The 25,840-nt window shown below is 57.0% G+C and overlaps 2 protein-coding genes across 4 annotated transcripts in view; one reads left to right on the top strand and one right to left on the bottom strand.

Moving 5' to 3' along the window:
* Positions 1–20,661, top strand: part of BCAR1 (BCAR1 scaffold protein, Cas family member) — a 37,853-nt gene extending 17,192 nt beyond the window's left edge. For 2 of the 3 annotated variants that reach the window (XM_058707157.1, XM_058707158.1), the window contains exons 2-8: positions 6,163–6,774; positions 6,859–6,897; positions 12,629–12,790; positions 12,962–13,078; positions 14,241–15,338; positions 16,419–16,508; positions 19,679–20,661. In XM_058707157.1, the coding sequence (XP_058563140.1) occupies positions 6,163–6,774; positions 6,859–6,897; positions 12,629–12,790; positions 12,962–13,078; positions 14,241–15,338; positions 16,419–16,508; positions 19,679–20,191 (2,631 nt within the window). In that variant the 3' untranslated portion in view covers positions 20,192–20,661. The remainder of the gene's footprint in view (positions 1–6,162; positions 6,775–6,858; positions 6,898–12,628; positions 12,791–12,961; positions 13,079–14,240; positions 15,339–16,418; positions 16,509–19,678) is intronic. The other variant, XM_058707159.1, reaches the window with a different exon arrangement.
* An 852-nt stretch (positions 20,662–21,513) lies between these two features.
* LOC131499288 (chymotrypsinogen B-like) lies at positions 21,514–25,535 on the bottom strand. The gene is made up of 7 exons (XM_058707169.1): positions 25,426–25,535; positions 24,518–24,621; positions 24,352–24,431; positions 23,907–23,985; positions 23,311–23,491; positions 22,087–22,220; positions 21,514–21,727 (listed from the first exon to the last, which is right to left on the bottom strand). The coding sequence occupies exons 1-7, from the start codon at positions 25,475–25,477 to the stop codon at positions 21,566–21,568; spliced, it is 792 nt and encodes a 263-aa protein (XP_058563152.1). The 5' UTR covers positions 25,478–25,535; the 3' UTR covers positions 21,514–21,565.
* Positions 25,536–25,840: the final 305 nt, after the last annotated feature.

The raw sequence follows: 25,840 nt of genomic DNA, 5'->3' as shown, positions 1-25,840 counted from the left end.
ACAAGCAAACAGAATACCCCAGAAACAATCTTGGCCCGAGTAGGAGATGGTTCCGAGTATGAAGGGAGCTAGTGTTTCCCAAGTGACTACTGTGTGTGAGGCTCTATGTTTGGAGCTGGGGTGTGTGTGTGTGCTTGTGCACGCGCGCGTTGGTGCTGAGGGACAGGGGGGAGTTTCAGGAAAAGGCCTGTCAGATTTCCGCTCTTGGCTTCCAGGGACCTAAGCATCAACCTGGAGCCTTCCAGCTCTGCTTTATCATAGAGCCCAGGTCTGCCTCTGCTGCTTCCTGACTCTGTCCCTAGCAAGTCGGGTAACTGTTTTGTACCTCAGTTTCCCTGTCTGCAAGGTGGAGGTAATCAGTCTCTCATAAGGTTAAAAGGGATGACTGAAGTACGCAAAAGAGCCTGCTCCTGACAGAGTTCGTCGTTACTGCTGTGACTGTAGTGCTGTGAACCTGTCCGTCATGTCCCCATCAGCCTGGTGTCTCCTCACCAGTTCCAGCTACCAGGTCACGCCTTCCTGCAGAGTCAGGGTTTAGGGATACCCAGAGCACATCCAAGGCTCCCAAGGCAGCAGGCGAAGCCAGTGGAGAAACCCACATAGGCATCAGATGGCTGCAGTCCTCCAGACATGTGCCCCTCTGTGGCCAAGGCCCAGCTACTCCATGTCTGAGGGCACACCTGGGCTGGGTGGGTCTGGTGCCCACAGGGCCCTGGGACACAATGAGGGCTATTCTCAGAGTCCGGCGGGGCCTGTGGGGCAGCCCTGTTAGCCCCCATGTGCGACAACCAGGGTGTTGTTCTGAACGGGGCCTGGCGGTGTCGGCGTTGAGCTGGAGGTTCTCCTTTCCCCTCCTTCTGGGGTGAGTGAGCCCCACGTTGTCTTCCTGGCTTCCTCAGGCATGGCCACACTGCTACCAGGGAGGCTTGGATACCACCTTCTGTAAGGGGGGCTTCTGCCTAAACCCGCTCATTCAGGGCCAGGCTCTGTGCACATGTGCCTGAGGGTTCCATACTGAAGGACCCCACCCCCTGCCCTGTCCTTTCCTGAGCATCTGGGTCAGAGGGCACAAAGTAGGCAGTAATGAGATGCTTGGGTCAGCACTTTGAGTTGGGGGCAGTGGGGAGCGTGTGCTCAAAGAGGGGCATGGAGCCTTCCTGGAGGAGTGCCACCCAAATCCTGTTGTGGAGTAGAACACAGCCCAGGGTTTCCTAGAGGCAGGAATGAGGTTGGCCAGAGGCTTGGGGCAAGTCAGGCAGCACTCTCTATGGTCCCCTGGAAACACGTGGCTGGCAGTGTCTGCATGGACTGTGATGGTGCCCTGGCAGCGCGCCCCTCTAGACGTCATAGCTGTGCCCCCCTTATGAGATGGATGGGAAGGCCCTGATTGGCGCAGCAGTGAGGGAGGCTGGAAAGCCAGATTCTGGGGGCGCTGGCCCCTCTTCCGTGCTGGGGCAAGACTCTGGGTCTTGAGGAGTGTGTCCGGAGTAGATATGCTCAGATGCCGTAGGCTTTGCCCTGGCCGGCCTTACCTGCTGTGAGGTGCCACCACTGGATGACATCTACTGAGGTCTCATGCATTGTCTCCCTCCAGCCTCTTCCTCCTCCAGTGCCCCGGCTCATGCCCATCCTCTGCTAGTATGCTCTTCCCTGGCTGGTGTCATGGCTGTCTGTTTTTCATTCTTCATGAATCATCTGAGGGATCACCTCCATGGGGAGGTCATCTTTGACCACTCTATATGCAGTGGCTCTGTCCCGCATTATTTTTGGCATTGCGGTTTGCCCCCCTGCCCTAACAAATTGTTTGGTGTTTGCTCCACTGGAATGTAAGTGCCATGCAGATAGGGCCCTGGTCAAGCTAGACCTGCACCATCTTGCAGAGCCTGGCCCAACACCTGACAGAGAGCAGGAGCCTGGCAAATCTTTTGTTAAACAAAAGAACAGTCCTGTGAAACCAAGCCTGTGGCCTTAGCACAGGGGATCTGGATTCTCAGAGGCCGAGAGACTTACCCAGGGTCACCCAGCAGTAGAGGGAGAACCAGACCCAGGTCTGGTTTTAGTTGCTTGACTTGGAACAAGGAAGGAGAAGCAAGGAGGAACATGTCTCAGGAGCAGCTGGGGAGGCTCAGAGGCCCAAAGCTAGGGTGCTCAGCCAGCTGGAGTGCCCAGTGCCAGCGGTGCCTAGGACTCAGGAACAGGCTGTGGAGAGGCTGCTCCTGGGACTGTGGGTGGGGGCACCAGCTGATGCAGGCAGAGGCGCTCCTGGTGCCAGGCACCCTGTGCCACGTGCCCAGCCCAAGAGGTGCTTCCCAGCCTGGCTCCAGCCGCCCCAGACTATACAGTTGCAGTCGTTGTTGGCCTTGACTGCTCAGTGAGCTCACGCCAAGGGGGTGGGGGCTGGCCACCCTGGGTGCAGGAGGCCCCACAAGCTGTCCTGGGCTGGGGCAGACCCTCCCCCTCTATCCCTCTCCCCCACCGGACCTTGCCCTCTTTAGAGCCTTCCAGCTTCCCGGAGCACCCAGCACTGCCTGGCAGGGCCTGGTGGAGGCCCCTCTGCCAGCCTTCCTTGGGCTGTCCTCCTGAGAGGTGAGGGGCCTCAGAGGGGCAGTCCCCTCTGTCTGTACCCCGCCCCCTCTGACTGGGCTAGAGGGGAATTTTCCCGTGACTCACTCTGCTGGCACTTCCTGTGGTCACCAGGGCAGGGGCTGGGGGGGACCCACTGGGGTGGCTCTGTGTTCTGGGGTCACAGGGGGAGGGTGGGCCGGGTGTCCCGCCCCCTGACGGGATGTGATTCCCTGAGGCAGACTGCAGACCTTATTTGGGAAACTTGCTTTTCTTGCAGGCAGCTGGGAGATGGGGCCCATGGGCCCCCATGGGCTGCAGGACAGCCCCTGCCACTGTCTGCTCCTCCTGGGGCTGTGGCCTCTGGACCTGCTTCGGCCTCCTCTGTCCCATCCTGACTTGAGGCCTAGGAGGTGGTCCACTGTTCTTTTTCAGGATGTGTTTTTTTTTTCTTCAACCCCCAAGCCTTGTTGAATACAAACTGAGAAATTCTCAAAAACAGGAAGAGAGAGCACCCCGTTGTCTGAAACATTTACACTGTACTTTTATAAAGTTTTTTCTTTTGTTTTTTCTTAATTTTTTATTTTTACTTATTTATTTTTTTTTATTTTTTTAAACATTTATTTATTATTAAGAGACAGTGAGAGATAGAACATTAGCATGGGAGGGGCAGAGAGAGGAAGAGACACAGAATCTGAAGCAGGCTCCAGGCTCTGAACTGTCAGCATGGAGCCAGACGCGGGGCTTGAACCCACAAACTGTGAGACCATGACCTGAGCTGAAGTCGGATGCTTAACCAACTGAGCCACCCAGGCGCCCCTGTTTTTTCTTAATTTTTTAATGTTTATTTATTTTTGAGAGAGGCAGAGAGAGAGAGGCACAGAGTGCGAATCGGGGAGAGGCAGAGAAAGAGGAAGACACAGAATCCAAAGCAGGCTTCAGGCACTGAGCTGTCAGCACATAGCCTGACGCGGGGCTCGAACTCATGGACTGTGAGATCATGACCTGAGCTGAAGTTGGATGCTTAACCGACTGAGCCACCCAGGCGCCCCTCAAACATTTAGACTGTTCATCTTACCCTTTCCCCATTTTTTAAAAGTTCAAGTGACATTTTATTGAGGATGATTTATGCTTCAGTGCATATTTAATCATTATAGTCATGACATGGGCAGTGTTGCAGTAGCCAGAAGTTTCGAGGGCCTTTGCCTCAGTGCTCACCTTGCTACTGAGGTGAAATCTCTCTTCTGTGCTGTCCATGAGCTGCCTCCCTGGGCTGGCTTCTCCCCTGATCCAGCCTCTCTCGGTTCCCAACTTTCCAGCTTCTGGCTTTATCTGGGTCTGGAGGCTCTGAGTTGCTCTGGAGAAATGGGCTCCCAGCTGATCCCTGTTCCTCCCCTCCCTGGGACGCCAGAGCAGCCCTGGTCTCCTCTCACCCAGGCACCTCCTTTGCTCTTCCCTCTGCTGGGAACCCTCTATGGTATCTCTGGGCCTGACCCGAGCCTGGCACCTGCACAAAGGGAGTAGCTCAGCAGAGCCCGAAGACCGAGAACACGGGGGCCTCCCCAGTCCCGGTTCTTTATCCCGGTGATGCTCGGGCCTGCTAGCTTGGGCTCTGCCGTGCTGTGGTCCTCCCGCCTCTATCTCCCCAAGGCCTTTCCCAGTCCCACACAGGCTGCTTGGCAGCAGGGCCTTTCTGTGCCAGGGCCATGTGGAGCTCATGGCCCTGCTCTGCGGTGGAGGGGGAGGAGGGTTGCTAATTAATGGAGCCCTGTAGTCGTGCGTGCTTCCGGGGTGGCCGGGAGGGTTACCAGGAGAATTACAGGGTAAAATGTGGGGCTGGTGGAGGGTATTGCTCTTCTGTGGTCACTGTCTTTTGAGACCCCTTTCTTATTTTGCTGTAATTTCCTCATTCCTGATGTCTGTCCCTTTTTCAGAAGCATCTGTGCTAATGTAACGTGTCTAGAGTCTATCCCTGGGTGAACGTCTGGAAAATAACATAGAGTTGTTTTGTAGACATTTATTACATTTACATAAACGATTCTGGGCCATAGATCTGCCTGTTATTTTGACTCAGGAGGGCGTGGTTGACCTTCCTTACCAGATACCTAGACACATGCGGGCGCACAGAGCAGAATCGCAGAGATGTCTCGCTGTGCTGGTTGGACCCTGAGCATCCTTCGTAGTGGTCTTGGCCATTCCTTTTCCCCTTCAGAGAACTTGCTGTTTTCATTTTGTTGGTTTTCTGTTGGTGTTCTTATCTTTGCCTTGCTGATTTGGAGAAACGCCTCCAGATTCTAGATTGATCCCTCTCTTGTCATTGGTGATCCGTTACCCTGTCAGTTTTGTGTTCTCCCCCAGGCAGTAGAAACCATTCACTTTGGTGAGGTTGAGTCCATCCATGTGTCATTGTTGTTGTTACCTTATGTTTTGTGCTTTGGGGATCTTTGTTTCTAGAGTTGTGTTTCATAATTTTTCCCATTTCTAGGTCACAAAGATATTCTCCCCGATTTTTTCTTTTATTAGAGCTAGAGTTGTATCTTTTGACACTTGGGTCTTTAAATGTCCTTTGTTTATAACACAAGGCAAGTGTGTGGACTGATTTTTCTTCCTACAGTGAGTGAGTTCTCATACCACCTGTGAAGTGGTCTTGTCCTTCTCATGGCCGTGTGGTACCACCTGCAGCGTCCCACGGGTTCCCCAAGCACGGGGCTGTCTCCGGGCCCTGTCCTGGTGCATCGGCCCCGTGCCAGCTCGCTGATGCGGAGTTGTGGCACATCCTCACAGCTTGAAAGGAAAGTGGAGTGCCCATTTGCCTCTCATTTTCAGAACTGACCTGCTTATTCGTGGACCTCTCTTCCTCCATTTAATTCTAAAAGGATTCTCCTCCTTTGGTCAAATTCCTTAAAAAAAAAAAAAAAAAAAAAATCCCCCTGGCATTTTTGTTACAATTGTAACTTATTAAGTAAGTTTGGGCAAATTGGCCTTTTATAGTGCTTAGTCATCCCACCGTGAACTTGGTATGTTTTCCCCTTTATTCAGGTTTTTCCTTGAGCCTTTTGGCAGAAAGTACACATTTTTTCCCCTGAGGTCTCCTGCTGTCTTTGCTTGATTAATTCCTGGATAACTAGTAGCTTTTTGTTGTTGTCGTGCGATGTCTTTTCTATATTTCTTTCTCATCAGTTACTGATTCTAATTGTTGGAATTATGACGTAGGTGATCATATGGTCTGCAGATGGTGACCGTTTTGTCCCTGTATGTCCCCTCCCCGCTCTCTCTTTTTTTTCCTCTTGGCTGATTGCTCTGGCAGGACAGCAGGACTGTTGAGTTGGAGCAGGGAGGGTTTGCATCCTGTTTTCTTCCCAGAACGTGGTGACCATTATTTGCATTATTACTCTTCTCCCCAGTGTTGTCATGTGACTTAGGGAGTGGCTTCCCTGGAGTGAAGGTGGTGGCTGCAGTCGAGAGGATTTTGGGGCTTATTTGGAAAATGCCAGCATCAGCTGGGCCTCTCTGCTGGTGGGAGGTGGGGTGGGCAGAGCCCTCTCTGCCACTGAGCCCCTGATGCACATCCTCATGCACACCTGCTTCCTCTCTCCCCAGAACGTGCTGGCCAAAGCCCTCTATGACAACGTGGCCGAGTCCCCGGATGAGCTCTCCTTCCGCAAGGGTGACATCATGACAGTGCTGGAACGGGACACACAAGGCCTTGATGGCTGGTGGCTCTGCTCGCTGCATGGGCGCCAAGGCATTGTGCCCGGGAACCGCCTTAAGATCCTGGTGGGCATGCACGACAAGAAGCCAGCAGGGCCCGGGCCTGGCCCACCTGCCACCTCGGCCCAGCCCCAGCCTGGCCCCCACGCCCCGGCTGCCCAGTACACGCCCATGCTGCCTGCCACATACCAGCCCCAGCCCGATAGCGTGTACCTGGTGCCCACCCCCAGCAAGACTCAGCAAAGCCTCTACCAAGCCCCTGGACCCAGCCCACAGTTCCAGTCTCCCCCAGCCAAACAGACAACTATGTTCTCAAAGCAGATGCCCCATCACCCTTTTCCCAGCCCAGCTCCAGACCTTTACCAGGTGCCCCCAGGGCCTGGCAGCCCTGCCCAGGATATTTACCAGGTGCCACCTTCTGCTGGCATAGGACATGACATCTACCAGGTGCCCCCATCCATGGATGCACGCAGCTGGGAGGGGACGAAGCCACCGGCAAAGGTAAGGCTGCCCTGTCAACCCCCCTGGCAAGTTTTGCCCAGGCCCTGGTTTCTGGGCCCAACTGAGTATCCTTGGCGTCTCTAGGGCTCCAGCTGCACGTTTCGTCTGGGGCCAAGATGGGAGGTGAGTGTTTGGGGAATGTGTTCATCCGTCTACTAAAGGTGAACAGGTAACCCACAGAGAAGACATCCAAGCTGGCCTTGAATCATGAGGTAGCCTTCAGTGGACAAACCCCATTGGGAGGGTGTCACCAGCAAAGGATGCAGTCTGTCGAAGGCCTGGAAGTCTGGAAAGGGTGGGCAGGCGGGACTTGGCAGGTGAAGCCCGAGCAGCAGGCTGGGGACCAACCGCCAGGGGTGTGGTGCTCCTGAGGAACCAGATACCTGCCTGAGGGTGAAGGGTTTTGAGTAGAAGTGTCCTGCACACTGCATGTTCTAGTGACATCATTCAGCCCGCAGAGTTCAGGGGACAGGGCCCGGTGGGGGTGGGGGACACCCAGGAGAGAGAGGGGTGTTGGGGGCGCTCAGTAAAACTGTTACGCGAGAGTGGCTGAAAGTGCACAGGAGTCGATTGGATACGAGACTTTGTCGTATGCCGTGGTTTGGATGTGAGCGGTGTCAGGCTGACAGCACCTCCGTGGGTATCAGGGGCCACACCTCAGTCCATCTTGTTCCACCATCCTCGACACGGGGCTTGGCATCTCATGGACCAGGATGGTTGCCGCGTCAGCTCCATCCAGTGTGTCCGCATCGCAGCCAGCAGGGAAAGGGGGAAGACAAGGGGAGAGGCCAGCCTCCTTGTGTCTGGGGCTCCCACGAACCCCCTGGGTGTGCGTGTCAGCCCCCTGGGTGAGCATGGAGCGCATCTGGCATTCCTGGCTCCACGGGCACCCGGCCCCTTCTCTCCTGCGGCACGTTGGCGGGCAGCAGAGGGAGCTGTTCGTGATGCTCGGACAGTGGGGAGGACACTACTGGGGGCGTTGCCAGAGTAGGGTCTCTCAGAGGTCACCTTGCACGCTGTTGCCAGGGGATGCGGGGTTGAGGGACAGGGCCCTGAGGGCAGCACCCTCGGCTCTACACAGGCCTGCCCGCACGCCCCACCCCCAAGTCCGTCCGCCTGTGCGAAGGAGGAGGCTCTGCCCCACTGGCTGCTCTGGGCTGAGTCAGGAGCAGCCTCTTCTCCCCTGTGGCCTGTGTCCTTCTGTGTCCAAGTCCCTAGAAGATTCGGGGAGTGAAATTTCCAAGACCCAGAAGGAGAGTAGGCCTCCCCCATATTGTTGAGGACAGAGTCGTGGCACCCGGCACTCTCTCCTCCATGCTGTTCTTCCCTCACAGCTCGCCCAGGAGGACCTTGAGAAACCCACCCCTGCCAGCAGGGAGGGCCCCCGAAGCCAGCCCAGCCCCAGCTGCCGGGCTCACCCCTCTGCAGAGGGAGACCGCGGCAGACAGTGTGCCCCGGAAGCCCTTAGGAGAAGCCGCTGGACTCTGAGGATCAGCTCCCCGAGACCCAGACCAGGCCTCGTGTTTGTGCCACGTCTACTGTAGAGCCACCTGTGTCTGGGGAGACGGTGGCTGAGTGGGCGCTCCCCTCATGGCACCGAGCCTCTGTCCTCAAAGCGTGTCCAGGGCTGAGGTGGGAGCCCTGCCCGTTCTAGCTGGGCAGTAGTCAGCAGGGAGTGTGGCCCTGCCCCTGCCCACAGGGTGCAGCTTGGTAGCCAGGAGACCTGGCCAGAGGTCAGGCTGGCCAGCTGAGGGTGGAGCTCCATGGACATTGGCCACCAGGGAACCCTGGGTCACTGGCTCCCACTTCCTGCCCTCCCTGCTCCTTCAGCTGCCTGGCCAGAGATGGGCCGCTCCCAAGGTGCTTTAGGGAGAGGAACAGAGTCCTGCCAGGGAAACACCTGTCTTGTGGGGAGGTGGCAGGGAGCAGTGCCTGGCTGGTGAGCCTGAGGACAGGCCATAGTCTATCCCCCTGTATGCTCACACTCACAGACACACACACAGTCCCTCTCTTGGTCACGCTCGCTCGCTGTCTCTCTCTCTCTCTCTCTCTCTCTCTCTCTCTCTCTCTCTCTCTCTCTCTCTCACAGTCCCTCTCTTGGTCACGTGCTCGCTCGCTCGCTCTCTCTCTCTCTCACACACACACACACACACACACACACACACACACACAGCACATCCCCTGGAGAGGCATGCCTTTTCCCCTGCCTGCTTCTCTCCCTGAATCTTTATGGACAAACTTGTCGTGGTGTCTGTGAGGTTGGGGCACACAACCTGGAAGCCCCGTGGACCAGGAAGCAGCAGCAAGACCCCTGTACTGGGCTGTGTACTTGAACCCACATTTTGGCTGTGGTTTCTGGTTCCCTCCCTTGTGAAGGGCTTGTTCTCAGGTTCCATCTGGGCTCACCTGGCTGCCCAGAGCCTGTGTCCCCAAGGGCCCTCATCTGGCTGGTGGCCTGGGAACAAGAGCCCTGTGTCCTGGGGCTTGGTGGCTCTCCTCTAAGAAGCCTCGTCTCCTCGCTTGGGCAGCCTCGGTTGCATCTGCTTTTATATTATGATCATGAAACGGTGCTTATGTGTTGTAGAAAACACACAATGTACGAAAAAGCGTGGAGAAGAGATTCCCCCGTCAAGAGGTGATCCCTGGGGATTTGGGCATATTTTGTCTAGCATATTCCCTATCTTGCAGAGATTTGTATGCAGACTTTTGCATTTTGAAATTGTAAGTTCCACAGTTATCAGAAGCATTTCCTTGGGTCCCTGAAGTGATTGTGATCGCCACGCCAGATTTTGCTGCGTCACCCCCTCCCCGGGGATGGATTCCAAGCAGTTTCAGATTGCACGTGTCTCTCTTAAAATGAGGCGATAAACGTCTTGGTGCGCGCTTCTTTGCCCACATTTCATGGTTCTGCTTTCATTAGCCTTGTGCTCCCCCTCAGAAGTTTGGGAAACTGAGGCTTCTGGTTCAGGGGTAGAGGTCAGGTAGGGGAGGAGGTAACCTGCCAGGACAGGGTAGAGTGGGCGGGGGTGGGGGGGGTGGGCTTGGTATCCAGGAAGATAGAAGGTGAGCGATGAGAACAGTGGCCAGGAGACACAAGAGGAAGAAGGGTCAGATGTCCGGACCCTCGGCCAGAGTGGCCTGTGTGGCTGGGGAGAGAAGTTGGGGCCACGGCACAGCATGAACATCCTCTGGGCTGGGACGTGGATGCCGAGGGCAGGAGCAGGTGGGGCCCACAGAGAGGGAGGTGTTTTTGTGAGGTCACTTTTGGGGGAACACCTCTGGGTCAGGATCTGCAGCTGTGCTAAGGGGACAGCTGTGGCGCTGGGTCAGGCACGGGGGCAAATGCAGTTGAACTCAGCACCATTCCTCCTGGGGAGCCCAGGAGCTTGGAAGGGGACCTGCGCCCAGCATGTCCCTCACTCTCAGTGAGGGACCTGCTAGGTCCCACAGCACTCCTGCTCCAGAGGAAGAAGCTGGGGCTCAGACAGGAAGGGGCGTGCCAGAGCAGGAGCCAGTCTGGGTCACGTGGGGTGACATCCACTTTGCAAAAGGGGGAGACCAGCAGCCAAGCTGCCTGGAGAGTGACTGGGGCCTCGAGCAGGATGCGGCAGGTGATGGCGTCCTTTCCCATTGGATCTCCGGGGCCTTCTTTGGCTCCACGTCTCCCCCCTCTCTGCAGATGCCCTGATGGGGCTGCCCTGCCTAGCTCTGTGGTCTGTCTTTGTGGGTACTGTGCGTGTTTTCTCTGCGTCTGTGTTGGCCTCCTGCACTGCTGGCGTGTGCATGCGCAAGAGCACGTGGGTCTTGGGTCTGGGGTTCTGTGTCTCCTCCCGGGCTCTGGCTTTGTCACCCACCCCCGGCGGCCTCAGGGTCCTGCTAATGGGGCCTCAGGTGCAGAGCAGGGCAGACTGTGATTAGCAGGCTCAGCAGCTCTCTGGAGAGTAGGTTTCCCTAACAAGCTTTTCCCCACTAGTGGCTGCTTACAGTTTTTTTCTAGCAGAGAACATTTGCTGGCCAGGACAGCTGCTTACTGTCACCAGCTCAGCTGCAGGAGTGGCAAGCTGCCGATAGCCTGGGCCTGGGGTCCGGCCCCAGAGCCCTTCCGTCTGCCCTCCCTGCTCTCTCTACATTCAGGAGGCACCGTAGGGGCTTGTGGTGGGAGTGAGCGGGGTCCCCATCTGCCTTCTGGAGTCAGCAGGGCCTGGAGACGCTTTGGGCCTTGCCTCGAGGCCCTGCCAACCTGCCACGTCCCGCCAGCCCCCGCCAGCCCCGCCTGCCCTGTTGTTGGCAGGTTCTAGCGTCTAAAAATAGCTCTGGAGGAGACTCAAGTCTGGGGCTCAAGGAGGGAGATGAGTCTGGGGAGGGCCGCCAGCTCTACTCCCAGACACACTGGGGGGGGGGGGTGGGGGGGGTGGGGGGGGTGGGAGGGGAATACCCCCGTGGAGGCGCTTCCACAGAGAGGCTGTGCTGCTGGGGAGGGGGCCAGAAGGATGCATCAGCAGGAGGCTCTGCCAAGCCCCAGGCTGATGAGAAAAGTGCCGGTGCCCACGCGGTGCCCACGCTCCAGGGTTTGGGTATTCTGCTGCTCCTGGAGTACCTAGCGCTTGCGTGTGAAGCCTGTACCCCCCAGGATACACGGCGTGTACAGCTGGCTGTCAGTGCCATGGGCACTGGGGGCCAGGCATGGTCTGCAGGGTTCTGGGGGGTATTGAGCCCGAGGGCCAGCCCTGATTCCCCTCCAGGGATGTGTGTGGGGAGGGCCTGAGTCAACTCTGTTCCAGACGTCCCCTTTGATTAGGGAACAAAAGGCCTTTCTGTCCCAGAGTGCTGAGCTGGGAGCCTTGTGGGGGAGGCGTGCCCTGAGCTGGGTTCCATCCTGCCAGCCCCTCCCACTGGGCCGCCTGCAGCCTGCATGGGCGGGGTGCTTGCCGGGAAAGAGGCTGGTGTGAAGGGCTCTCAGCAGTTTGCTGTCCTGGACGCCAGGCCAGGGAAGGGCACCAGAGAGGGGAACGTGTTGGCCCCTTCTGTGGGCCAACGACCCCTAATTAAGGTCTTCTCCTTTTCGGGTTAGTGGTGGCCTTGGCGGCCCTGTGGGCGTGGTGTATTGGAGCGTGGGGGGGGGGGTTGGGGGGGGGGGTCTTGGCTGTAGTCTTGGCCACTCCCTCACACCCACACCCAACTTTGCAGAATAGCCCCAGAACTGGCCCTGATGGTCTGGGAGTCTTTGGTGGCCCAGCCCTCAGGAATCTCCCCAGCATATGCTCGGTTGATGAGGACGACAGGGGCACCACTTGCTGCTCTCCAGGCCACCACCTTCTGGGAGCCCCAGGCGCCAATTATTGGGACCTCCTGCAGGCCACCTCTGGGCCCAGCGAGAGGAGGGCACAGCCTGGCACTATCCTCTCTTCGTCCTGGAGCCAAGAAGCTGGTCCTGCAGTCGAGAGAGCCCCTTACTGGAAGCCTTTCTGAGGAGGGTGCAGCTAGGAGGTGTTGTGAGGCAGGGGCATCCCAGTCAAGCCCACTTGTATGCTCCTCTGGAACCTTCCAGGTCATCCACCTGTAGAGACTACTTGACATTTCCTGGCCAGAACCAGACGACTCTAAATAAACTCTGGGGGTTCTAGTGCTCCCCAAACACTTTGTGCTTTGAAGAAAGGGTAAAGGTAAAAGGAATGAGAAAACCTTGCCTCTGACTGGCCTCCCAGCCCACCTTTGGAAACCCCCCCACCCTCCCTGTGTACCTCACCCACCTCATGGGGGTGTAGAGTCTCCCCAAAGACCAGAGGATGGGTCCCGGAGGCTGGTTTCTAGGCTGGAGGTGACAGGGTGGTGACAGTTGGCTATCTGCCCCCAGGTGGTGGTACCCACCCGTGTGGGACAGGGCTATGTGTTCGAGGCCTCCCAGCCAGAGCAGGACGAGTATGACATCCCACGCCACCTGCTAGCCCCGGGGCCCCAGGACATCTACGACGTGCCCCCTGTTCGGGGGCTGCTTCCCAGCCAGTATGGCCAGGAGGTAGGTATTGGGGTAGGGGTCGGGGTGAGGGCCTCAGCCCAGCCCCACTCAGGGAGCCGTGCTTTCTCTGCCTTGGCCGGGGTGGTCCTAGGGGAGGAGCTGTGTGGTTTCTGCTCTTCCCATCCCCTCAGGTGGCCCTAGTACCCATATCACTGCACTTTTCTGTCTCAGGTATATGACACGCCCCCCATGGCTGTCAAGGGTCCTAATGGCCGGGATCCATCGCTGGATGTATATGATGTGCCCCCCAGTGTGGAGAAGGGCCTGCCGTTGTCCAACCACCATGCCGTGAGTAGTCAGGGAATCCTGGGGCCTCATGGGCTGAGGCCTGATCTGTATAAAGAGTTTTGGGTGTGCCTGTTTTGTGGGGTGGGGACCCATGTTTGCAGGGATAGAGGCAACAAGAAACGTGACAACAGGCGCCAGCTCTGTCCCTTGCTCTGTGACGGAAGTAGAAACTGAGTGCTCCTTTGAGCTTCAGCTTACTTGTCGGCAAGAGGACCACTTGTAAGGTCTTCTTTAGCAGGTTCTTGAGAGGATCACACAGGATATTAGAAAGGTGACCACAGAATTTATCATTCAAAGCAAGACACTTTTTTTTTTTTTAAACGTTTATTTATTTTTGAGAGAGACAGAATGCGAGTGGGTTAGGAGTAGAGAGAGAGGGAGACACAGAATCCGAAGCAGGCTCCAGGCTCTGAGCTGTCAGTGCAGAACCCTCCGCGGGGCTCGAACTCGCGAGCTGTGAGATCATGACCTGAGCCGAAGTCGGATGCTCAACCGACTGAGCCACCCAGGCACCCCAAAGCAAGACACTTCTAAGAGTGAAAGGGGGACTAGTAATTATGAGGGGCATCGGGCATAAACCAGGACCGTCCTGGGTAAACCAAGGTGTTGTCGTCCTAAATGTAACACAAATCTTCCTAGTTTCTGCGACAGAGTCGAGAATACATAAATGGTGGTGGTGGTGGTAGTGATGGTGAAGACGATGGTGGCGATGATGGTGAGGGTGATGTTGATGATGGGGTGAGGTGGTGGCGGTGATGTGATGTAGCGGTTGTGGTGGTGATGATGGTGACGGTCATGGTGGCCGTGATGGTGGTGGTGGCGGTATGACCGCTGTTCTCTCACCAAGTATTTATACTTACACAGTGAATTAACTCACGTAATCCTCACAACAAACCTTTGAAAGAGTTCTCCCATCTTCTGGCTGAGCAGATAGGCACAGGGAAATTGAGTCACCTGCCTTACATCCCACAGCTAGTAAGCAGTGGAGCCAGGATTTTGAACTCAGGTCTGGCTCCAGAATTGGGCTCTTAGCCACAACCTGTGCGGACAAGAACCGTGACACGCGTGCGCACCTGTGCTGTGTCTGGGTGTGTGACTGGGTGCTGATCCTCAGCTCCCGGAGGGGTTGGGCGGGCACCCTTGACCGCTCCTGTGCCCCCAGGTGTATGACGTTCCTCCGTCGGTGAGCAAGGATGTGCCCGACGGCCCACTGCTGCGTGAGGAGACCTATGACGTGCCCCCCGCCTTTGCCAAGGCCAAGCCCTTTGACCCAACCCGCCACCCGCTGGTCCTCGCCGCACCCCCTCCGGACTCGCTGCCGGCTGAGGATGTGTATGACGTGCCGCCCCCCGCTCCTGACCTCTATGACGTACCCCCTGGCTTGCGACGGCCCGGTCCCGGCACCCTCTATGACGTGCCCCGTGAGCGGCTTCTTCCTCCAGAGGCGTCCGATGGCGGCGCGGCTGATGACACCGTGTACGCGGTGCCGCCCCCGGCGGAGCGGGAGGCCCCTGCTGATGGCAAGCGCCTGTCGGCCTCCAGTACGGGCAGCACACGCAGCAGCCAGTCGGCCTCCTCCCTGGAGGCTGCGGTGCCGGGTCGTGAGCCCCTGGAGCTGGAGGCGGCTGTGGAGGCCCTGGCACGGCTGCAGCAGGGCGTGAGTGCCAGCGTGGCGCACCTCCTGGACCTGGCGGGCGGCATCCCCGCGTGTGGAGGCTGGCGTGGTGCCTCCGAGCCTCAGGAGCCGCCGGTGCAGGACCTGCGGGCCGCCGTGGCCGCCGCCCAGGGGGCTGTCCACGAGCTGCTGGAGTTTGCCCGCGGTGCCATAGGCAACGCTGCCCACACTTCTGACCGCACGCTGCACGCTAAGCTTGGCCGGCAGCTGCAGAAAATGGAGGATGTGTACCAGACGCTGGTGGCCCACGGTCAGGCCCTTGACGGTGGCCGGGGAGGCCCGGGGGCCGCTCCCGAAGACCTGGACCGCCTGGTGGCCTGCTCACGGGCTGTGCCCGAGGACGCCAAGCAGCTGGCCTCCTTCCTGCATGGCAATGCCTCGCTGCTCTTCAGACGGACCAAGGCCCCTGTCCCGGGGCCTGAGGGGGGCGGCTCCCTGCACCCCAACCCCATCGACAAGGCCAGCAGCATCCAGTCCCGGCCCCTGCCCTCACCTCCTAAGTTCACCTCCCAGGACTCGCCAGATGGGCAGTATGAGAACAGTGAGGGGGGCTGGATGGAGGATTATGACTACGTCCATCTACAGGTAGGTGCCCGCCTTGCCCAGCGTCCCCAGAGGATTCCCTGGGGGAAGCCTTCTGGCCTCCTCCGGGCCCTAATTTTGCCACCCGTTATGGGGACCTTAATCCCCTCCACACGGAGGGCTTTTGTGGCCAAAAGAAAATTTGGGCCCCAGTAGGCTCAGTGAGTCCCTTTGCCCACTCTCTTTTTTTCATTTTTATTGTTAAATTTTTTTTATTTTTTATTTTAGAGACGGCGTGTATAAGCAGGAGAGAGGGGCAGAGGGAGAGAGAGACAGAGAGAGACAGAGAGACAGAGGGAATCCCAAGCAGGCTCCATACTCAGTGTGGAGCCTGACATGGGGCTTGATCTCACAACCCTGGATCATGACCTGAGCTGAAATCAAGAGTCGGACACTCAACCGACTGAGCCAGTGAGGCATCTTTGTGCCCACTCTCTTTGACCTTCTAGGCTATATGCCCCCTGCTCCATACCCATTCCTCTACCTACCTATTGCCCTTTGGATGGACCTGGCCGTGTCATCAGGGGTCCTGCAGTACCAGCCAGGGCTGGGCTTCTCCAGTGACCAGGGCAGGAAGTGCCTCTGTTCTGTCTCAAGAGATGGATTCTGAAGTATAAGCAAAGACAGAGATAGTTGCGGGTGTGGGGTAATAAGTAAAACAAGAAGATGGGAAGATGGGGTAGGGATAGGCCTCTGAGCAGAGACCTGGGTGCCAGCTGAGTGCCCTGGTAAGGAGCATTCCAGGTTGAGAGGCAGCAGGTGCCAAGGCCAGGTGGTCAGGGATGGATGAACAGGCCCCGTATGCCAAGGGGAGGGGTTTGGATATGATTCCTGGTGTGGAAGCGGGGGCAGGGAGGATGACCTGGCCACACGCAGTGTACCCAGCCCTTTTCTGGGCTAGAGGAGGTGAAAGAGGCCGCAAGAGCTGCCTCCTGGGAAACTGTCCCCACTCTGAGTCTGATGGCTGCAGTGTGAGCCTGGGCCTGGCTCGCAGCGCCACCTGGTGGCTGGCTTCCCTGCCCTGTGCCCCGCCAGACCTGTGGGGGCTTGTGGCTCAGCCCGGTCCTTGTGTCTTGTCTCCAGGGGAAGGAAGAGTTTGAAAAGACCCAGAAGGAACTGCTGGAAAAAGGCAACATCATGCGGCAGGGGAAGGGCCAGCTAGAGCTGCAGCAGGTGAGGATCCCCAGGCTGGCCAGCTTCTCTCTGCTTGGGCTGCTCGTGGGCCAGTGAGCCAGCCAGGCCCCGCTCAACTGTGTGACTGTCTCCCCGTGTGTTTGTTGGATTTGTGTGTGATTTATTATGAGAGTAATCATGGTAGACCTTTTAGGGAGCACATACACAAAAGTGTAAGACAGGGAAAAGGCCCCAGAGGTACTGGTGGTGCAATGGGGCTGGTTTTAAGCCCCGCTCCTGCCCCTAGGGTGACCTCTGTCCATGTGTTTGAGATGATACTTTGTGAATAGTTACATCTCTTTTTATCCCAAGGTTTTTCCATGGCATCAAACCTTCCTTATAAATTGTTTTTAAAGGCCTCATAACATCTATTCTTGTTGGCTGTTTACATTGTACCCAGTTTCCCTGAGTATAATGATACTACTGTGCTCATCTGCAGGCATAGAATTTTCTTCATACTTTGGATCATTTCCTGAGGGTGGGAAAGGGATTTTTTTTTTTTTTAAAGAAATAAGGAAGTTTTATCTGATTATGAAGATAATAAAAAACTGAAACATAGACTAGCACAAAATAAGCACAGAAACATCACCCATAAAGTTGTCCTCGCTCCACCCCTCCACCTCCCACCCATTCCCCCACCCCCCACCGGTCAGGGGGAAGGATGGTGTAGGTGAGAGCCGGCTCCATCCTGAGACCCACAAAGCCACAGTTGCCCCAGCTGTGAAGTGGGGATCATAGTTATATCCATCTCAAGGTAATTGTAAGGAGTGAGTAAAGAATGTATAATTCTTAGGAAGTGCCTGGCCCATATAATGTACTCAGTAAAGGAACCAAGGGTAATTATTAGGTATCTCTCTATCCATCCATCATCTGTCTGTCTGCCTAATAATATACGGAATCTCCACTGATCAGAGAAATTAACATGTACTTTATCTTTCTCTGGACCCTTCCAGCATTTATTTATCCAGTCCCTTGTTGGTGGACATGTCAGTTATTCCCAGAATTACTTCTGTAAACGGTGCTGAGCTGAATATAAATCTCTTCATGTAACTGCTTGATCATTTAGAGAAATTACTAGAAGCTAGAATAAGAGATAGGAGTATAGATGAAAAACTCTAAAGGTCTAGAGCTCTTAGGCCGGAGCATAAAGCACAAGTGTAATATGGCAGGTAAAATGTATGGACAAGGGTGTTGATTGCTCTGTTTCCACATCAGTGAAAGATCTGGAAACCCCCACCCCAAATATCTAATATTGGAATATTGGTTGATTAAATAAAATATAAACATTCATACAGTAGAACAGTATGTAGCTATTAAGAATTGTCAGAAAACAGGAAAGACCCTGCAGAGTTCAAACTAAAAATGAGTGTGCTTCTCGCTGGATATGAGAGCCAAGTGGTGAGTTTCACCAGGTTGCTGCCTGAGGAAGAAAGTACGAGTGTTTCAGATATTAGGACAGGGCAGTTCCAGGGTGGTTTAGCCAATTAAGCCTTGAAATCTTGGATAAAATAGAACTTGTCTTTCCCTGAATCTGTGCACAGCTGGTCACAGCCGCTTAGTCCCCTGGGCAGAACCAGCGCTGGTAAGGACACGTCAGTCCACGCTGATAACTCCCAAGGCAGAGGCTGCCCGTTGTAGAAGTTTCCCTTTCCCTCCGCCTGTCATGACTGACACGAAGCACGTGACCTACTGTTAGGTGCTAACAGTAGAATATAAAATACTATATATTCAGTTGAATCTTGCACAACAGGGGTTTGAACTGCATGGATCCACTTACACCTGGATTTATTTCAATAAACATATTGGAAAAGTATTTTGGAGACTTAAAACAATTTGAAAAAACTCACAGATGAACCACATAGCCTAGAAATACTGAAAAAATTATTATTGTAAGAATACAGTATATAATACATGTAACTTGTAAAATACATGTTAATCAACTAGTTTTGTTCTTGGTAATGCTTCCAGTCAACAGTAGGCTATTAGTGAGTAGTTAAGTTTTTGAGAAATCAGAAGTTACTTGCACATTTTCGATTGCATAGTGAGTTGCTGCCCATAAACCCCATGTGCTTGAGTCACATGTACTGTGTTTCCAGTCTACCAATTAAAAAGGAAATAGGAAATAAAAATAAGAAAATAAAAAGGAACTAGGAATATTCATGTTTAAAGGAAAACATCTTGAAGAATAGTCACCAGTTTTTTATGTGAATTTTGTTTTCTGAAGTTTTACACATACCATGACCTACCTTTTTTCTTTTCTTTTTTTTTTTAAGTAATCTCTACACCCAATGTGGGGCTCGAACTTATAACCCCGAGATCAAGAGTCGCATGTCCAGCTAAGCCAGCCAGCGCTTTCTTTTTTTGTTTAAAGTTTTTATTGTGGGAAATTGAATATATTTATAAAATTAAAGAAGACAGTCCCGATACCATTCACCCAGCCCTAATCCCTCAGCACAATAGCTAACCTGGTTATCTAACACCCCTTCCCCCCAATTTATTTTGGAGACATTATATCATATCATCTGTAAATACCTTAATGTTTGGTTGTAAAAAATAATTTATAGGGGCATCTGGTTGGCTCAATTGGTTAAGCGTCCAACTCTTGATCTTGACTCAGGTCATGACCTCAGGGTCATGGGATCGAGCCCCGTGTCACAGAAAGATAATTTACCAGAATTGTACTTTATCAGAGGTTATTTCTGGGTGCGTGGGTTTCCAGGTGACACCTTTTTTTTTCTGCTTAATGTATTTGAATCTTTTTACAACGTATATGTTAAGGACAAAATGTGTGTGAGTGTGTGTGTGTGTGTGTGTGTGTGTGTTTGTTTTTAACTCATTTTGAAGTATGTATAGATTCGTAGGAGGTTGCAGAGAGAGTACAGAACAGTCCTGTGTGCCCTTCACCCAGTGTCCCCCAAGGATTGTGTCCTAAGGCAGCAGGGAACAGCACCCACACCAACAGACTGGCGTCCCCAAACGCTACAACTGCTCATTTGTTCTCCGTTTCTATCCTTTTGTCATTTCAAAACTGTTCTATAAATGGAATCCTACCTTTCTGAGATGGGCAGAAGCTCCTTGGAGAGGACCCGTGCTCGGCCTGTAGCGCAGAGATAGCGGGTTTCCTTTGTGCGTGTGGCTGCGATGCTCACTCTGCTCTCCCTCTGCCCCAGCTGAAGCAGTTCGAGCGACTGGAGCAGGAGGTGTCGCGGCCCATCGACCACGACCTGGCCAACTGGACGGCAGCCCAGCCCCTGGCCCCAGGGCGGCCGGGCGGCCTGGGGCCCTCGGACCGGCAGCTGCTGCTCTTTTACCTGGAGCAGTGCGAGGCAAACCTGACCACCCTGACCAACGCCGTGGACGCCTTCTTCACCGCCGTGGCCACCAACCAGCCGCCCAAGATTTTCGTGGCGCACAGCAAGTTCGTCATCCTCAGCGCCCACAAGCTGGTGTTCATCGGGGACACGCTGTCACGGCAGGCCAAGGCGGCCGACGTGCGCAGCCAGGTGACCCACTACAGCAACCTGCTGTGTGACCTCCTGCGTGGCATCGTCGCCACCACCAAGGCTGCCGCCCTGCAGTACCCGTCACCCGCCGCCGCCCAGGACATGGTGGACCGGGTCAAGGAGCTGGGGCACAGCACCCAGCAGTTCCGCCGGGTCTTGGGCCAGCTGGCCGCCGCCTGAGAGCACGGGACCAGAGAGGTGGGGGTCAGGGGAGGAGGGCGGCACCCGCCCTGAGAGAGTCGCCATGCTGCAGGCGCGGGGACAGGCACCCCAGCTCTGCCCGGGCCTGGTGCCCCAGACTGTCCAGGGGTTTGTACATATTTATGATGGGGCAGGATATGGGACGGGGCCTCCTCGGGGGAGCCCAAGCAGAGCTGGACCCCCCGGGAGCCGAGCCTGAGGAGGGAGCTGGTGGTCTTCCCTGAGTACCCTGGGGGCCAGGCCAGCCGCACAGGCCCCCCACCCCACATGGCCTCAGACGACCCCTTGAGCTCCCTTGAGCTGACCCTCGACCCACAGGAGTGCCATGTTCCCCCAACAGTGCAAGCGCCACTGTAACCAGGAGAAGAACCCAAACACTATTTTTCATTATTGATTTTCCAATCATTTGACTAATAGTCTACATTTAAATAAAAGTTTAAAAATGAAAAGCGGCCTCTGGTGTGAGAGGCAGGAGGGCCCCTGGGTGTGCGCAGGTGTGTCCTTGATCTCAGATGCCGCAGGGGAGGAGCAGCCGACGGAGCGGATTTGTGGTGATGCCATGGGCAGTTCTCTCTCGGGAGGATAAAGAAAAAGTGGGTCCCTTCAAGAGGAAACCAAGGCCCCGGGAAACAGGGCTGGGCTAGGGGCGTGAGGCCAGGGGTCTTCTGCAAGGTGTGCCAATGGTCCTGAGACCTGGGGAGCTGGGGCTGCTGGAGAGAAGCTCTCTGACACCAGCGCTGGAGGCTGGAGAGGCTCGGTGAGTGTGGAGCCCGCGGTGAGGTCCCACGGCCCCCGGCCAGAGCGAGGGCCAGCGTGGGGTCCAAGGCAGCTCCGGGACGAGGTGGGCTTTACTGTGGCACAGAATTGGTCGAGGGCACCGCTGGGGGATTCCACATAAACTCGTTTTCACAGACCTCACCTAGAACTTTGCTCTTAGAAGCTCATAGTATCAGCTTGTGGAACTTCTTCCCAAGTGTCTATTTTGAAATACACATAGACTTGGCCTCCAAGTTGGGGTGTGGGGGCCCAGAGGGCCCTTGCCCTGGGTCCACGTGTGGCCTCCCCAGCCTTTCCGAGTATGTCTGGCACCCCAGGTGAGACAAGAGCCCAGGGATTCAGGGAGTGCTGCTCCTAGCTCTGACTGTTCTGCATGTGAACTTGGGCCTCAGTCTCCCCATCTCTGTGAAGAAAGGGTAGGGTCTGTCAGCCCTCTTGGACTCCACAGAGGGGACCCCAGTGAAGACAGCCAGCCTCCCACCGCTCAGCACGCTGGCGAGGACACAGAAGTGAAGAGGCACGCAGTTGCTCTAGGGTTTTATTTGGGTTTTGCGGAAGTGGGGGTGGGGCAGGGGTTCAATTGGCCTCCAGAACCCCAAGAACCCAGGAAATAAACTTGGTGACACGGGTGTACACCCCCGGTGAGAATGGGTTACACCAGTCGCTGCCCCAGGACACGATGCCCACCAGGGTCCAGGCTCCGTCCTTCTGGCAGACCAGGGGGCCGCCAGAGTCGCCCTGCAGGAGGAGAAAGGACCTGTTTACAAGCCTGAAGCGGGGTGCCGGGGCCCCGGTGTGCGCCCTGACCTGCCCCCGCGCAGGTTCTGTGCAGACAAATGACAAGTGTGGGGGCAGAGACTGGGCAGGAGGCTCTCCGATCTGGGCCACGTGGCAGGCCCAGCTCTGTCGCCTACTCCTGGTGGGCCTGGGGCACGTGGCCGACACTCTCCCCCGGCTGGCTGGCGTGGGGGCCCCCAGCACCACGGCCGCCCAGAGGGGTGGAGCCGACGCGGCAGAAAGGAGCAGCCCCCTGGCCCGAGCAGGGGCGGGGCGGGGGCGGGGCCGGCGGGGCGGGGCGGGGCGGGGCCAGGCCTCACCATGCAGGACGAGACGCCGCTGGCCCCGGCGCAGATCATCACGTCCGTGATCTTGCTGCCCCAGAACTTCTTGCAGTCGGCGTTGGACAGGAGGGGCAGGGCCGCCTGCTGCAGCTTGTCGGGGGTCTTGTTGGCTGGAAGGACACAGGGGGCAGGGGCGGGCGGGGGAGCGGAGGTCAGGAGCCCTCACCCAGCCGGCCCACCCCAGGGTGGAGGAGACCCTGCCTGCCCCCTGCCTGCTCCCAGTCCTTCCCCATCACCATGACCTCAGAAACGGAGCTCCCCACCTTCCCTCAGACCTAACAGTCAGTCCCTGCGGGACCCCTTCCTCTCCCATTCCACACCAGGCAGTGGTGACATGGCTTCCAGCACAGCTGTTCACGCGAGCCCTGCCCTGGCAGCCCGTGTGGTGGGCGGGGGGCACTGCCTCCCCTCCGGGGAAGGGGGCTGACGTCCTTTTCACGGGGCCCCTGCTGGGGACCCGCCGCTCTGGGTGGCAGATGGGGGAGCACCGTCCTCCTGCTGCCCTTTCCTGGCCGCCTCCGTCCCGGTCAAGGACCAGAGGGTGAGCCGGGGCCTGGGCAGGAGCACCCGGGGCCCCGGAGGAAGATCGTCAGCAGAGGGAGCAGCCGGGGGAGGGGAGACCCAGCCGGACTCTCAGGGCCCCGAACCACACCCGGACATCTGACTCCCGGCCCAGACTTCACGGCGAGCTTGACACAAACGCCCGCCTCAAGTCTGGAGAGGAGTCCAGGCTGGAAACCCGACCGTGGGGACCTCGTTGCAACGTAGTGAGAGTGCCACCTGCTGGTACTTGGGCGTTTCTTCAGCAACTTCGTCTTCAAGTGTGCAGTATTTGAGCTCATCTTTATTCTTTGATTCTTTCATTAAGAGGGTTTTAAGTAAAGAAACGGAAAGGAGGGCCTGAAGGGCTCAGTCAGTTAAGCATCCCCTTCAGCTCAGGTCATGATCTCACGGTTCATGGGTTTGAGCCCCACATTGGGCTCTGTGCTGACAGCTCAGAGCCTGGGCCTGCTAAGGATTCTGTGTCTCCCTCGCTCTCTGCCCCTCCCCCACTCACCCTCTGTCTCAAAAATAAACATTTTTAAAAATGCTTAAAAAGAAAAAATGAAAGATATATGACTTGAAATTTATGTGCTTGGAATTTAGACCATAAAAGCCGAATGAGTCTCCCTTCTGAAAAGCCCCTGCAAGGACACTCACAGTTATACCGGGTCTTGCCCCAGCCGGTGGTGGCGCAGAGGGAGCCAGCAGGGAAGCTGGTGTTGGCACTGGGCAGGCAGACGGGGGACGCGGTTGTCGAGAGGAGGGCCGGTGTGGCCAGCTTCAGCAGGGCGATGTCGTTGCGGCCGGAAACCTGGTCCCACAGTGGGTATTCAAACACCTGTGGAGACGCCATGGGGGCTGGGCAGTCCTCACGGGAGGATGGCCGATCTCATGGACGGGGGGGACCTCAGGCCAGGAGAGGGCTCAGTGCCAAGGGGCCCTTGTTGAGAGCGAACACAGATGGGGCCGCACGGACAAAATCTCTGGAAACTGGTGGGAAAATGGCCCTTGACACGTTGGTGATATTTAGTTTTTTCTATTTTTGTGCTTTTCTACAATGAGCCAAACTTCAGTGTTTGAATAGGAGTCTTCTTACTTGGGAAAGAAGGGAAGAAGGCTTTGGGCCGACTGGCTGGGGTCCTCTTTGCCCACACACCCTGCCCGCCACGGTCCTCACCCATCCCTGGCGCCCAGGGGCAGCCCTGCCATGGCCTTACCGCCCCACCCTCCTCAGCCGGCCTGCCTGGCGGTACCTCAGTGATCCTCAACACCTGGACAGCCTCCTCGTCAGAGCCGTGATCAGACACCCCAGCCACCACACGGTGGCTCTTCCTGGAGAGAGAGGAGGCAGCAGAGGGTACCCAGGTGAGGGAAGACCTTTCTGGGCCCCTCACTCCCACGGGGACCTCTGGGCCTCAGTTGCCCCGTCTGTAAGGTGGAGGCACAGGACTAGACCAGCTCTCGTGGAACAGGCTGGAGCCTGAGGTGGTGGGGGGCATGAGGGTGGGGATTTTCTCCGGGGGGGGCAGGGCGGATAGCAGCAGCTTTGTCCCCACCTGCCATCTGTCTCAGACCCTTCCTGCCAGGCTTCATTCCCTGGAAGCCTAGTGGGTGGCTGGGCAGGGGTGGGAAAGGGGAAGGAGTGACCGTCATTCCCTGACAGCCAGGGCGTCCCCACTGGCCCCACGCAGGCCTCACCTGACCCTGCAGTGGGCAGCAGTGACGACCCAGTGCTGGCTGATGAGGGAGCCCCCGCAGAAGTGGAAGCCAGAGCGAGTCTGGGGAGAGAGGTGAGACAGTCAGCCTTCCCCCTCACGCCTGACCCCTCCCCGTCTAACCCACCTCTCCTCAGCTTCCCTCTCACCTGCAGGGACACCTGCCAGGGCCAGGAGCTGGGGACCGCATCCTCTCCATTGACGATCCGGGACAGGCCACTCAGCTCAGGGTGGATGGCAGGGACCCCACAGCCTGGGGGCAGGGACACGGCAGCCGGTCAGCGGATGGTGTCCCAAGGGGGCCAGGGATAGAGCCTGGCACTTCCAGGCCTCTGGAACCTAGGTGGCAACCTAGCACCCAGAGCTTTGGCCAGTGCAGGGCAGCTGGCCCCTTGTCACCCAGCCAGCAGCTGCCCCAGGTGTCCTTGCGGAGGGTCCTTGAGGCTGAGGGCATCTGGAGTTGGGCAGGGCCTGGAGCCAGAAGGCTGGGTGTCCACTGTGTGTCCTGAGAGGAGCGTCCCTCCCCTGCTGACCCCAGGGTCCCGGGGCGTGGGGGCCGGTATGTCCTGCTGGAGTCGCTGTTGTTCTCAGGGCCCCTGGGTCTGCAGCAGGGGCAGGCTGGGGGCAGAGAGTTACCTTGCTCAGGGCAGCATAGACCCGAGAGGCTGCCCACGTCCAGAGGACCGGGGGACGGGGCCAAAGGGATGGGCGTGGGAGACATTCTCGAGGCAGAGCTCCTACGGCTCGGGGGCAGGTGTGGAGGAGCCCGGACGAACCCCGGCTTTTGAGCGGGTGGACAAGGCCAAAACGAGGCAGGTCCAACCAGTCCAGTTGAGTCTGAGGGCCCGACGGACCTCCAGGGGGAGGAGGAGTGGGGAGCCGAGGAGAGGCGCCCAGAGAGGCTGAGAGGGGTGGGCGGGGGCCCGGCCCCCACGGGCGGTTAGACGTGTGGGGACTTGGTCCTCCGGATCCCAGCTTCTGGCGGTGGGGGCCGGGGAGTGGGGAGTGGGAGAGGCTTGGTCCGGGGCTGCCGGGCCCACCGGAACCTTGCACTCACCAGAACTGCTGCCAAAGAGGAGGAAGCCAAGGACAACCGGGAGAAGGGCCATGGTGTTCCACTCAGGAGGTGGGATGGGGTCTGCCCGAAGGACCCCCGTTATATTCCCCTGGCCCACCAATTGCAACGCGCCTCGCCATCCCTCCCTTATCGTGAGTCCTTGGGTTCAGAAGCACCTGGCTCCTGCCCGGGCCTGGGAAAGAGTCGGCCCCCGGGGGCTGCTCCTGGGAAGGTTCCCTGGGACCACAGGTGTGTGCAGCCAGCAGCAGGGCTCATCCCCCCCGCGGCCCGCTCCCTGCCCACCCCCCGGGCCGCCGTGCCTGCCGGGCGGGGGGGGGGGGGGGCCCAGATCTCACATCATCTACCTGCGCCCTTCCTGGCCACTCTCTGGGGAGGAAGACTAAAGGGGGGCCTC

Source organism: Neofelis nebulosa, chromosome 17 (assembly GCF_028018385.1).
Source record: "Neofelis nebulosa isolate mNeoNeb1 chromosome 17, mNeoNeb1.pri, whole genome shotgun sequence".
Taxonomy (NCBI): Eukaryota; Metazoa; Chordata; class Mammalia; order Carnivora; family Felidae; genus Neofelis; species Neofelis nebulosa.
This window is presented reverse-complemented; position numbering and strand designations above follow the sequence as displayed.

Excerpts from the sequence above, each read along its gene's own strand:
- LOC131499288 (XM_058707169.1), bottom strand. The coding sequence starts at position 25,477 with ATGGCCCTTCTCCCGGTTGTCCTTGGCTTCCTCCTCTTTGGCAGCAGT. Across the intron at positions 23,986-24,351 it reads GCTGCCCACTGCAGGGTCAG|GAAGAGCCACCGTGTGGTGG; the intron begins GTGAGGCCTGCG and ends CTCTCTCTCCAG. Across the intron at positions 21,728-22,086 it reads GCGGCGTCTCGTCCTGCATG|GGCGACTCTGGCGGCCCCCT; the intron begins GTGAGGCCTGGC and ends CTCCTCCTGCAG.